Genomic DNA, 12,934 nt, shown 5'->3' with positions numbered 1-12,934 from the left:
CAATGATTTTGTTATCTGGAGAAGCAAGATTGGTAAAACAACTTGCTGAAAGCACAAAGTTGACTTTTCTTTCTGAAATAGTTGAGCAAAAATTTTCTCAGTAATCTCTTTTTTCACATGCTTTTCTTGTCCTGACAACTCAAGAAGCAGAGAATTATGGAGTAATACTAGTGCAAATATGAATACTTATAATAAATATATATTTTAATGGGTTTTCCTGCTTTTCCCATGTATTTTTTCATTTTAGAAGTCCTGGATCCTTTCATACATTGTGAACCCCATTAAATCTTACATTAGGCTTGCTCCTTTTTGAATCTCTGTGGGATGGCTGCTGCAGAAGTGTTTCTTATTTCCCAACAAGCTCAAGAGATCTATCCCAAGAAGTGCTGGACTCTTAATGACTCCATGTTTGAAAATTTTTTAATCATGTGCAGCATCAACTCCATCTCCTTTAACCAAAAGAGAGCTTTTGGAAGAGGAGATAGACAATCAGCTAAATAGACCACTTGAAAAGTATCAGCAGAAATGCATTTGTTTTTCAGTGCAGCTAAATGAATTCCCCATTGAGCTAGTAAAATTCTGGCAAATAACAGTGGAGATGGGCTAATAACCTCCATGCAAGCCAAAAACCTTTATTCTCAGAGACCCTGTGTCTTGTAAAACATGCACAAATATGTGGTGATTAAACTTCAACCTTTTTATTTTGAAAACCACTTAAGTATTTTTAATTTTGCTTTAAAAATACTTTTTGGCCTTGCTAGGAAAACAGGCACTTATTCTGGGCTTATTTCTCACAGTTTTTTGATCAACCATGTTTTTAACACATTCTATTTCAGTCTGTTGTCAGAGTAAGATGTTTGGGCAGATGTGGGGAGTTTATGAATGCTTTCCTAGTAAGCAATAGAGTCAGTGATCCCTGTTGGTTGTATTCATGCTTTCGGCAGCTCTTGGTACCAGAGAAGTTAATGTATTATTGATTAGCATACAGAATTGTTAAAATGTGAATGAAATTTTTATTAAAGAAATGGAACAATTATATGGTGACAGGAAAATACAGGATATTCAAAATATATAAGTAGCATTGATTTCTCTGTGTTGGACTAAGAATGTTGATGGAATCAGAATAAACTAAGAAGCTTGACTGTGTGCTCGCTTTTTAGAATTTCTGCCTCTTCCTGCGAATCTCAATCTTTCTTTGTTCATAGCCAAATAAATAAGAGTTAGTTTGCAATGAGTTAAGAATTAATTACAGTGAATTTCTAGTAAACCATTTCAAAACTGTATCAGCATTTTTTCATCATTCATTCCTTAAAGATGGCAGCTTATGGGACATGTATTTGGTGCTTCATCTATGTCAGTACCAAAATTGAGTTAGTGGTGTCTTAAGTTTTTGTAAACCTTTTAATGATTAAATTTCTCATGGTACATTAAACTTTTCCTTCCAACTAACCATAATAGTGTTTGTGGATATATTGCTATAGTTTTGGCTAGATTTATGTGTAAATTAACCTCAAGCCTCGTGTTCTTTATGGAAATAATTCTGAACTGTTTTGTATGGAGGAATTGTTAACGTGCAAATAGTCTACAGTTTATACACAATGTTAGATAAGGGCTGTTTTAAAATATTACCTAATGTGTGTGTATTTTTTTAATGCAGCCCCTGTTCTCCCTGGGGCATATCAGCAAAGCCAGACTCAAGGATATGGATACATGCACCAGACCAGTATGTCATCCATGAGGTCCATGCATTCACAGCCTCATTCAGCAAGTCTGGTGAGTATTGAATTTAAAGGAGAATTTTTCTTGGTAAGCACCATCATCAGCTATTGTGAAATCTCTTAAATATGACTGAGTTGAACGCCTAGAGCTCTACAGTTGGCCTATTTGACTGTCTTTATCATAAATGTAACTGGTAGTCCTCATGTATAAAAAAAAAATTAAGTGACTGTGGGCAGTGGTAAGAACTTCCACATCAGAATGCAGTAAAAAAAAGGTGTGATACTCAGAGAGCAGAGAAATAACAGAATTTTTTAGCTACTTAAAAGAAATAGTAGATGCTTAGACAGTGTTTCACAAGCTGAATTTTGATGTTATACTCAGCGATGAATTCATGCTCCTAGCGCTGGATGAAAACCAGTGATCTCTTCAGATCACCCTGTTGGTTTAAATTAGTTTCAATTTTTCTGACTTGCTGATTCTGTGCTAGCAGGCTTTGTGCATACCAGTATTCCTTCTGCTTGTATAGAGCTAGCTCAGACTCTGGGTTGCTGTGCCCTTTCTAATTCCACACAACGGGCCTGTGTGTGATCCAAATTGAGTTACAGTGGTGGGCAACTGAGAAGAAGCTTTGTCATGAAACTGTGCCCACCTCATGAAGTTCTTAACTGTGGTGGATGGGAATGTAAAGCTGGAGTGAAAATTTCATTTTCAAAGTAACTGGCCATGGAAGGAGAGTTGAATGGTATTCAGCTGAGATTTTTAGGAAATTAGGTTTCTTTTTTTTTTAACTCCCTATATAAATATTTCAGTTTTATTGGTTATCATATTTTTTAAATCTTATCACTGCCTAGAGATTTCTTAGTTCAGATCCAGCCACTGTTTACCTTTAAAATATTGTCATTTTAGATTTTAAACTATTTTGAATAGATATATATTTAAGACTTCTGTCACCTCTTTTAGAGATGAATAAATATTTAATCTTGATCCAAAATTAGAGCTTGCTGAGCTGAAAAAATATTTTGAAGTTGAGATGAAACTTGTATTTTTTTGTAAAACTGAAATTCCATGACATTTTATATTGTAAAGGTCATGACTTTCTGTGTGGTGGGAGTACTTTCAGGCTTGCCAGATTCTCAGCTGTGTGGGGCTGAGGGGGCTAACTTGCTGGAAAGTCTGGGATCCAGATACCTGCATCATTGAGTGAGTCAATAACCTGAGAAACCCTTTGGACACCTGCATGACAGCTGTGAGGCAGCTGATAGTGGAATCAACCATTAATTTCCAAGGATATTACGAGGCACTTTGGGAGATGGCTCCTTTCCAAAAGAGACAAAATCCAAAAGTAGGAGACCTGGGGCCTGGGCTTTGCCTGCAGATCTCCTGGTCATTGGGGAGCAAAGCAAACAGCCCTCAAATCCAGCAGACAGAAAATGGAGACGTCTGCAAATCTCCAAATGCTCTTAGCAGCCTTTTAAGCTTTGCGGGCAGAGGAATGAGTACTATTTCCTAATACCTCTGTGACCCAGTGACTTACCTGACAGGCTGTTGAAACAGTGTCATTGCAGTCATCTTCAGAATCATCATTTGCCTCTTCTTCCAGAACTGGAAATGTGAAGGTAATAGGAAGATAGTGATGTTAAAGGATTTTAAAAGTAAGATTGACTTATTTCAACAGAATTATTTTCCCTGTTGTGAAACTGTTTTCACTTGACGTCCTTATAAGGGATAATATTTTGTCATGAGAAAAAATGAAAACAGCAAACATCATGATTGAAACTGATTTTGCTGTTGTTAAAAGCTGAGTGGATTTACCTTTGGAAAATAAACCCCAACCATTTCTGAAGGGAGGAAATCAAGGACTGCTGGCCTGGTGCTGACTGCTAACTTGCCAGTCTGTTGAAGAAGACAGAGTGTGATCTTACCATCCCGGGGTGATGATTCTGCTCCAAAAGAGGCATCTCAGATGCAGTCAGAAACCTGCCAGGCTCCCTTGTCTTCCCATCTTAAGACCAGAATATTTTCATTAGCCCATGCAGCTTATCCAGGTGCACTGGACATGTTACACTCAGCGATTGGGACAGCACAAAGTGGTCTCAGAATGTGCTTGGGGGAAGCCCCTGGCTGGGGATGTGTTTAAGGGTAGCAGTTTGCACAGACTGAAGGTTGATGACAGTCTTTGAGCACTTTTCAAATGAAGTGTGGAAATGCTGTAGGAGATCTGACATACACAATGCTTAGGTTCTTTGCTTTCAGCTGCCTGCTCAGTTCTGGGCTTGGAGCAGTCCTGCCAGAGATGGTGCAATGTTGTCTGGCTAACAACTCAGGGAGGAAAGACAAGAAGAAAGTTGCAGGGAAAGGAGACTGGAGGAAAGGAATCCTAGAATAGTGACCTCAAAGCTTGAGCAGTTTTTGAGGCTTAACTAAAAGCAATGAAGGTGATAAAATCATTAATCAGTGGCTGAGTTTTGTCAGGACATCTCTAGGGCAAAAGTGATCAAGATCACATGGGTTATATCAGGGTGGAGGTGATTGCAGAGTTAGCTGCTGTAGGACATTTACTCTTTTCAGCTGAGTTGGGTTGTTATCAAATCTGTCCTCAAAAGGCATAAGTTCATTTTATAGTCATGTCCACCAGTCTCCTATACTGGGAAAGAGCATTTTTCCAATTTCTAAATTTTCAAAATCTGGTTTGTTTAATTTTGAGCTCTTTGTATTAGCACCTTGTATTAGGTGTGGTCCTAACACAATCTTTGGATAGTTTTTTCTGAGCTAAATTGCTTTATTTTCTGATTCTTAACTTTTCCTCGCTTTCCTGTGAGCAGTTCTGCATAATGGTGTGAATGAAATTGTTGCTCAGGGTACAAAATGTTTTATAACAGAAAGCCCTGAAGGCTATTTTCCTCTTTGGAAAATAATGGGTCGTTCACACATTGTTTGATATCCAAGACTGGTGAGAAAACAAAACTTATGCTGCAAGTTGTCTTTCCTTGATAGCTGCTGTATGTGAGGGATGTGCAGCAATTACTGCTCTTTGCACGGAGCCATCCACAGAACAGATATGAATTGGGGGTGAGGTGGAAATACACACCTGTCAGCCCAGAACTGGCTGGGGAGCTGAGAATATAAAAGCTGGATTTCAGTTCTTCCTGTGGACAAGACTTACTGTTCTGTCGTAGCAGTGGGTGTGAGACAGGCCTTTGAGGAGGTGGGAGATAAGTGAGTTTTGACGCTTCTAAAGAATGCCAAACTTACACCCCTTTGTAACTGAATACCCACTAAAACCACTACTGACAGAGGAATAATTCACTGAAATGCTTTTTAAAAATCCCTGCTTTGAGTCCTTTAGGCATTGTAATTCTTGATTATATAGCCCAGACTACACTCTGCAGTGATAATTAGGCATTAAATGCTAACAGGATTATTATGGGGATTTCTCCAGACAGCCATTTAGCACCTAATTAGGTGTTAAGGCCATAAATTTAGGTTTCTCAGCAGCATTTAGGGCCCTAATAATTTTTTTAAAGTTTGAAACTGAGGGCTTGTCTTCACAACTGTGCACTGCAGTGATGTAGTCAAGCTGCTTTTAGGAGACAGCAGTGGTATGTCCTTTGCCACGGTGCTCTGAGGAAGAATGAACATCCTTATGAGTGAGCAAAACTATATTTTTCCAATTTTATGTTAGTTTAGTAAAACATTTAATCTCTTCACCAGTCTTTTTCCATTTAAGGGAGACCTATGAGCATGGCTCTAGGCAAAATCCATTTACTGCCTTTTACCAGATATAGACTTGCTACCATTTTTCTTAAATGGACTGTCTTTTGAAATAAATTGTTTAAAGGTCTCACTGCTGCTGAGTTTGTTGTAATAGCGTATTTTTCACTGCTTTTTGGAGTTAGTTTCAAGGCTCAGCAGTAAGATCTGTTGAAATAGTTGGAAAAAATAAGATTCTGAAAGGCAGAGAGCCTTTTGACTGCTAGTATACAGATATTTAAGGATTTTTTGATGAGAATAGAATGCAACATAGTGCGTAAAAAGTGATCCTTTTTTTCACTGAGTTCCATGCACACTTGGAAGACACTAAGGAACCACTAGGAAAGCACATAGCTCTGGTTGAAAACTGCTCTTGGTCACAGCCTGTAGGTCAGCAAAGCTACAAGGCACGGCAGAGAACAATAATATAGGGTAAGACTCCAATGCAGTTCAGGGTAGACTTGTCAGGAAAGGTGGTCTCTAATGGTCTCCAGTGTTTCAACAGGAGCTGATTTCTCTGTCCTCTCTAATTTGCACTACCAATGATAAAGGTAGAGCCAAATTTAAAAGTGTATTTCTAGCATGGGAAAAGGAATGGTGAGTTGCCCTACAGAGTTTGGATTAAATAATTCCACATTTACAACATGTGACAAATGGCCCTGCTCACTCCATGTGGAGCAATCGCCACCTTTGTAAAAAATAGTTTCATTAAAAACACTCAAGCCCTCATATATATGATATCAACTAAAACTAATCCAGAGCTGTTTTCTTGAGCAGAGTTTACTGTCTTTTAAAAGGCTTAGACAATAGCGCTAGGCATGAATTCACACACTGACTATTTTTACCACTTCTTTTTCTGTTTAAATTATTGTACCAGAAAAATTCAGCTACATATGGTAGCATAGCAAAAATTACCGGAAGGGAAATTGGATATTATCAGTGATGCTTGAACTGCTTTTGACTTCTGTCAAGAGCTAGGGTAGAGGAAAAGAAAGTACTCTTGGGAATTTTAAAATGAACTAGTTTTATTCTGCTGTTAAGGTACAAGGGGAGACTGTTCTTCCTGAGTTTAAAAATCCACTTTGAATTCCAGTAAATGATGGTGTTTTATTGGTTATGAATGAAAATAAATCCTCTGTTTAGAAAAATAGAGACAAAAGCTGAAAGCTTGTGTTATAGTGGGCAGGGTTGTGAAGACATTTGTCTTAGCTAATGATGGGACTTTATGTGCTAAATTTTGTCTGAATAAGAAAATATAAATATTCATAAAAACTATTTTTATAGACTTTTAAAAATCTTGTTTGTCCTTTAGATAATAATGCATTTGTAATTCTTAATTTGGGTACAATCCTAATGAAATGAAGGACATTTAGTGAGATAGAAAAGTTAATGGCCTGGATGAAGACTATGTTTCTTTTTGTAGTGAAAGCACAGGAGAAGCTATTTGTGAATCATGCAAATGGGGAGCAGAAGCAGAGCTAGTGGATGTAATGAACTGTTACTAGTGAATTAATGAAACAACAGTTAGAATATGTCAGTATGCAGTGAATAGCTCAAAATCTGTTTGTTTGAAGCCATAAGACAATGTGAGTTAACAAAATAATTATTTTGCTACTTAGAACAAGCGCCTGTATTTACAGTCTATTTGACAGGGTGTAGAGGGGATACTGTTCCTTTTCAAAGGTAACTTGTGATTTCTCTCTCTGCTTTGTTTCCTCTATTCTTTTTTCCTTCTCTTTTCTTCTTCTTTGTGCAAAGAGAAGGAATCAAGGAATCTCAGCTTTAGACTTGAGGCTTTACAGTCTTGTTTTCTTTCCTTCAACAGAGAACATACAGAGCTATGTATGACTACAGCGCTCAAGATGAAGATGAAGTTTCCTTCAGGGATGGTGATTATATCATCAATGTGCAACCAATTGATGATGGCTGGATGTATGGTACTGTTCAGAGAACTGGGAAAACAGGAATGCTTCCAGCAAATTATATTGAGTTTGTTAACTAATTTTTGTCTCTAGTCGTTTGAGCTTTATTATGATTTACTTAAAACCTAACCTTTTAGAAAAAATCAGAAGAATCTTTTAAGAGTTCATGATCATTACTTTATCACTGCTATAACAGTTTGCATTTTCACTCAGAATCCATTTTAGAGTCCTTTAAATAAAAAATAAATAATCCACAAGAAGCTCAGATCTTTGAAAACAGCATTGCTTATAATAGTGCTCTCTCAAAATGAGAAACTTATATGGAAGCCTGGTGCTGCCAGTCCTATAAAGACTTTGGTCAATTAACTGTAAAGGGATAATGCCTTTTCCTTACACCTCAAAGACATTATAGCCATAAAATTGATTCACTTCTTATGGCACTCTGAAGTCACAGGAGGTTAACACACTGAGTTTGAACACATCTTCAAATTATTAGGGAAATGTTTAATGTTTAAGCAGTTAGCTTCCTAATAAAAATTAATATGTTGAGTAGATAATTCAGTCATTTGAAATAAAGACAAGTAACATGCCAGTAAAAAAAAAAAAATTAAATCCCCTACTGCCCAGCAGCCTTACAGTAAATATGTCTATTTTGACAGCAAAAATTTCCTGACTCTCGCATATCCACATTTATTCTTGGATTACCCATTTTTTTTCTTATTTCCAAGTGATCTATAAGCTTTGCTTCCATCCTAATCCATCAATTAGATCCAGAACTGGATTCATGGCTCTTCAGTATGTTTTCTGCAGAAGATTCCTTGCAAAGACTATCTAAAATATAAAACCTGTCAACTCTTCTGTTTCCTTGTAATACTACTCAGCATTTAAATAGAAGCTCTCATTAGGGCAACGTACAGCCAGTAGTTCATGTTGCTCCTCTGCCCTTGCCCGTGGTGCTGTAAATAAATCCCCGCGTGCGGCCCCGGCGCTGCGCGGCCCCGCAGAGCCCGCGGCCGCGTCCCCTTCTCTCCAGGGTAACCCGCTACATGGCTGCTTTGCTGATGAGCTGCTGTCCCTCCCCCTGCTGCAGAAACACTCCTGCCTCCTTCAAGCACTGGAGGAGAGCTCTGGTTCTTGTAGTGCATTTCAGATCCATGGCCTGTTGCTTCAGTGTGTTCCCAAACTCTTGGTGATCCAACAGCGGGTTGTACGCTTGCCAAATGATTAATGATGGAGAAGAGTTATGTTTGCTTTTGGTGAATCTTTCTCAAAACTGACATTGAGGGGAAAGCTAACTAAGCAAAATCCAACATACTCTAATGCCATTATGTTTCAGTTTAGCCATCTGTCAAAACCAGTAAAAATATTCTGCTGACAAACCTTCACATGTGCTGATTTGGTGTCTGTTAACTTATGGCCAGAGCTGTGAGATCCAGGTCTCGGCCTGTGAGGCTAGGAGAGCATCCAACACTGGTGACACAGTGGATCTGTGAGAGGGATTTCTTCAGTAGGCATGGGTCACAGGCAAATTGTTTTTGTTCTGACTGGGTACTGCATTCCCTCCCAGCGAGAAATTATGGAAGGAAAGACAAAAGAGCTAAAGATTCATGTGAGAAATTATTCATGTGGATGCAGAGATGTGTAAGGAAGAAAATGTTTCTCTTATAAAATAATTTGTGGAGTTCAGCCTTGTGCTGAGGAAGTTAGACCTCAGAATACCAAGTCTGCACTGGCTTTCTTTAATTTCTAAAATTATTAAAGTAGAATTATATATAAAGCTTTTAGACAATATTGTATTTCTCATCTCACCCTGCAATAACTATTTAAAAAATAAGTAAGGAAGCCAGTATGGATTTTTTATGTCAAATGAAATTTGTGAGTCCAAATACCTGCAAGTTCTATTTTTGTATATTGTTTTTGCATACAATCTCCAAAGGCTTGGAAAGCTTATGCAATTTTATTTTAGGTCTTGCTAACACAGGGATGATACTAGCTGCCAAACAGAATGGAATGACTGCATTAAAAAAAAAATAAAGGTCTGTGACTGTGGGATTATCTGTGCTTTCTTGTCAGCAGCCTAATTTCAAGGCTAAAGCTGCCCAGGAGCATCTAACTTCAAAAAATGTGTTCTAAAAGCAGAATTTCGTGACTGTAAATATGCACTTTGTATAGCTGACTGCTGTGATTTAAAATTCTTGCAAGTTTTGCATAAGGAACTGCTCTTGCAGCAGACCCTTCTGCATTACTGGTGACACCCACATGAAATCAGCAAGTCAAATGGCTTTTCCACAGGCTGAGCCAGAAGCTCTGAAACAAGCAGTTTGCTTCTGTGTTGGTTTTCATCACCGGCCATCAACAGTGAGGAGAGGAATTCCATCTTCTGCTGAATGGCAAATATTTCAGATGATGCCTGAGGCACAAGTGGCTGTCACTTGCTGCTGTGCTGCTCTGTTAGCTGTGTAATGCTGACAACAAGAAAAACAAGGTGTCAGTTTGCTAACCAAATATGAATAAAAAAGAAATATAGGGAATATCTATATGGCATCAAGTTGCAATTTTTAGTGACTTACAAAACAGAGAGTCTCCACCTGTGAATACACAATCATTCTTCCTAAATGAGGAGACAGCTTGCCGTGTTTAATACTTTACATATAGAAGTAAATCAGAAAATGAGCATTTGGTGACATTAGAGAACTATGTTTTGCTGAACAATAGAAATAAAATTTCCTTTATGAATTTTGAATATTCATTAGCCTGGCAGAGCAGCTAAAGCAATTTGCAAAAAATAAAAGGTCAAGAAAACAAAACAGTATGTGAAATGTATTTCTCTTGAGAATGGTATGTCAGCAGAATTATTAAGATCTGGTTTAAGATACTTATTCTTGTAGTTAACTTTTTTGTCATATATGCTTAGAAATTCATATTTATATGGAATGGTTACTGCTTTTTGATATAAAACAAACTTTAGTGTAATTTTGCAGCTTTGTTCTAAGCAATGCAATCAAAGCCCCAAAATTATCAGAATGCAATTATAATTTTTTTTATAAGAACTAAAATTTGTAAGGCAGGGAGAGTAAGTCATGAACTAAATTGTGCCAGCACACGTTTTATAAAGCATATGTTGGAGACTGTTACATGTAGTGTGATATAGGGCTGAAAAGATGCTACATGCTGTCTTGTCACCTTTAAAGTTTATATACATTTTTTAGCACAGCATGTACCCCTCACTGTTCTTTCTTCCTGTAGTCAACATGTTTCTGGGGAAAGGAAAGGGCTTTTAAGGACTTGAATTTCTCAAGCTGTTCCAAAGTTCAGGTTGGAAGTCCACATGTTCCCATTTTAGAAATGAAGAATTCTGTAAAGAATGCTGTAATTCTTGCTAACATGAGTATAAATGTAGAAAACAACATAGAGCATATTCATGCATAAATTGAAGAAAAAATGGGTGCCTTGCTTTTCATTACTCTTTCTTGCCTGGCTAATCTTCATTTTTTAAACAAAGCTACATACAGGTACTGCAGTTGTAATTTTTCATTATGTAACATTAGCATTTAGTCTTGATGAAACAGGGTTTTCTTGATTACATTTGACATACAATGAACTACTTCAGCAGATTGGGATTTGATGGAGAATCACCTCCCATGGATTATGTTTTTGTCAAATGTGTCCCTGCCAAGTGTTTCTTGGGGATGTGGAAGGTCTCCCATACTTGGGAAAGGTAATAATTCTAGTTTTTATTGTACAATGACTATATGTCATCTTGTAAGATGAAAAAGAAATGACAAATACAGAGGTCTTTGGCAGAAGGTGGTACAGGGTATAAATTCATAGATTTTTATTAAGTTGATTAATAGTCCATTTAAAATATAGAATACGCTTTAGTTAGTAAATGTTTAAATAATATACTGAAACAGACAGAAGATGCTGTTGAAAGAAGTCATCCAAACTGATGTGCTGGCAAATGCAAAGTACTAGTGAGCTGTAGAAAATTAAACCATTTTGCAATGCTTTAGTGATTTTCTCCAGCTTTATGCTATAGGAACCCCATCTCTCCTTTGGAAAGAAATCCTGAAAGCTCTATTTCCTAAACTGCCTGCACTACAACAGTATATTCAAAGGAATTTCATATGCTTCTTGTGTCTGATAAATAGAATTTGCATATTGTACTTAAGTTGTAATCCAGTTGTTGTTGACATTTGTTTAATTATTATTATTTTAGGGGGGAAATAAGCTATACTGTAGCATTTCAATTGTGTATTGAATATTACTATTAGAAATTGCTAGACCATTGGAAGACAGCAATGACTGTATTGACATTGATTAGCATGATGTGGAAAATCTCTCAGCTGTTGGTTTTTGCAGTGTGATATAAAAAGCAAAAATGAACCGCTGTGCAGTTTGGCTTATGTTTGCTTTAAAGTGTGTAAAGTTTTAGTTATTTTGCAAAACTGTACTGTATTTGGGGGTATACAGTTATGAAGGTAACAATTGTTTTTCAGAGGACAGATAAACTTACTCTTGGATCATATGATGTATCATCTTAATTTGGCTTTTGTTATGCAGAAAGTTAACACCAGCTATTAAAATATATTTTAGTAGAAATGCTTTAATTCCTGTTTCTTCCTCTACACTGTGAATATTTAAGCTTTGGTGGACTAGAGCAACATCATGCTGCCCAAAGTACTAACCTATGCAACCTAGTTCACATTTTAGTTGATGTCACAGTGGATGTAACATAACAATTTATTTTGCATAACATTAAACTTCATTCAAATAAAATATTAAACCCAGCACTATGTATGTATTATATTCATAAACACCACTCTGTAAAGCTACCATGCCCATTAGAATAAGCTCTCAAAGATGGATATCGCTTTACTAATGAAGCTTTGAGTTTTCAAACCTAAGTAGAATATTTAGCACTATTTGTCAAGCTTGATCTCAGAAAATAGTTTCTTAAAGCACTGTTTTATTTCAGACATGCCCTCTCCTTAAAAGGTTAATTTGCCTTTTTCAGTCTGCATTTATAACCCTTCAGCAGAACATCAAGTTACATTCCATGACCCTTGGTTTGTTTAAATAAGAAAATAAAGTAAGTGAAGGAGGTCCATTATTTTAATTGATACTGGTTTGCTTGTCTTTGAATGGGAATTTGGTTAGGTGTGCTCTCAGTGCAGCACTAATAAAAAAGATTGCATTGCTGGCTTCTTTAAGACAATTTTATGTACAAATGTCATCTTTATTCATTTACACAAGTAAATTATTTTTAAAACATTGTAAGAAAGTTGAAGTTAAAATAAAATCCAGAAGTATTTTGGAACTACTATGCCTGTAGTTGAAGAAAATTATTATGCTTAGGGACATGTTTTATTTATTTGAGTGTTAAGTGTACAGTACAATGGACTGCATTAAAATTTTTATATTCTTGTCAAGTGTTGGTTTGAAGAAGGCTGTTTACAATATATGAGGAAAAATGGCAGCTACAAATGGAGCTGATTAGTTCCTTCTAGGTAAGTGACATGCAGTTGCTACCACACTAATTT

The 12,934-nt window shown here is 36.8% G+C and overlaps 1 protein-coding gene across 2 annotated transcripts in view; it reads left to right on the top strand.

The window, feature by feature from the left end:
- LOC134559093 (LIM zinc-binding domain-containing Nebulette) overlaps positions 1-12,717 on the top strand; it is a 252,927-nt gene extending 240,210 nt beyond the window's left edge. For both annotated transcript variants that reach the window (XM_063413584.1, XM_063413574.1), the window contains exons 6-7: positions 1,658-1,773; positions 7,295-12,717. In XM_063413584.1, the coding sequence (XP_063269654.1) occupies positions 1,658-1,773; positions 7,295-7,471 (293 nt within the window). In that variant the 3' untranslated portion in view covers positions 7,472-12,717. The remainder of the gene's footprint in view (positions 1-1,657; positions 1,774-7,294) is intronic.
- The last annotated feature ends 217 nt before the right edge of the window (positions 12,718-12,934 follow it).

This window comes from Prinia subflava, chromosome 1 (genome assembly GCF_021018805.1).
Source record: "Prinia subflava isolate CZ2003 ecotype Zambia chromosome 1, Cam_Psub_1.2, whole genome shotgun sequence".
NCBI lineage: Eukaryota > Metazoa > Chordata > Aves > Passeriformes > Cisticolidae > Prinia > Prinia subflava.
Note: the sequence above shows the minus strand (reverse complement) of the source record. Positions and strands in the feature narration are given on the sequence as shown.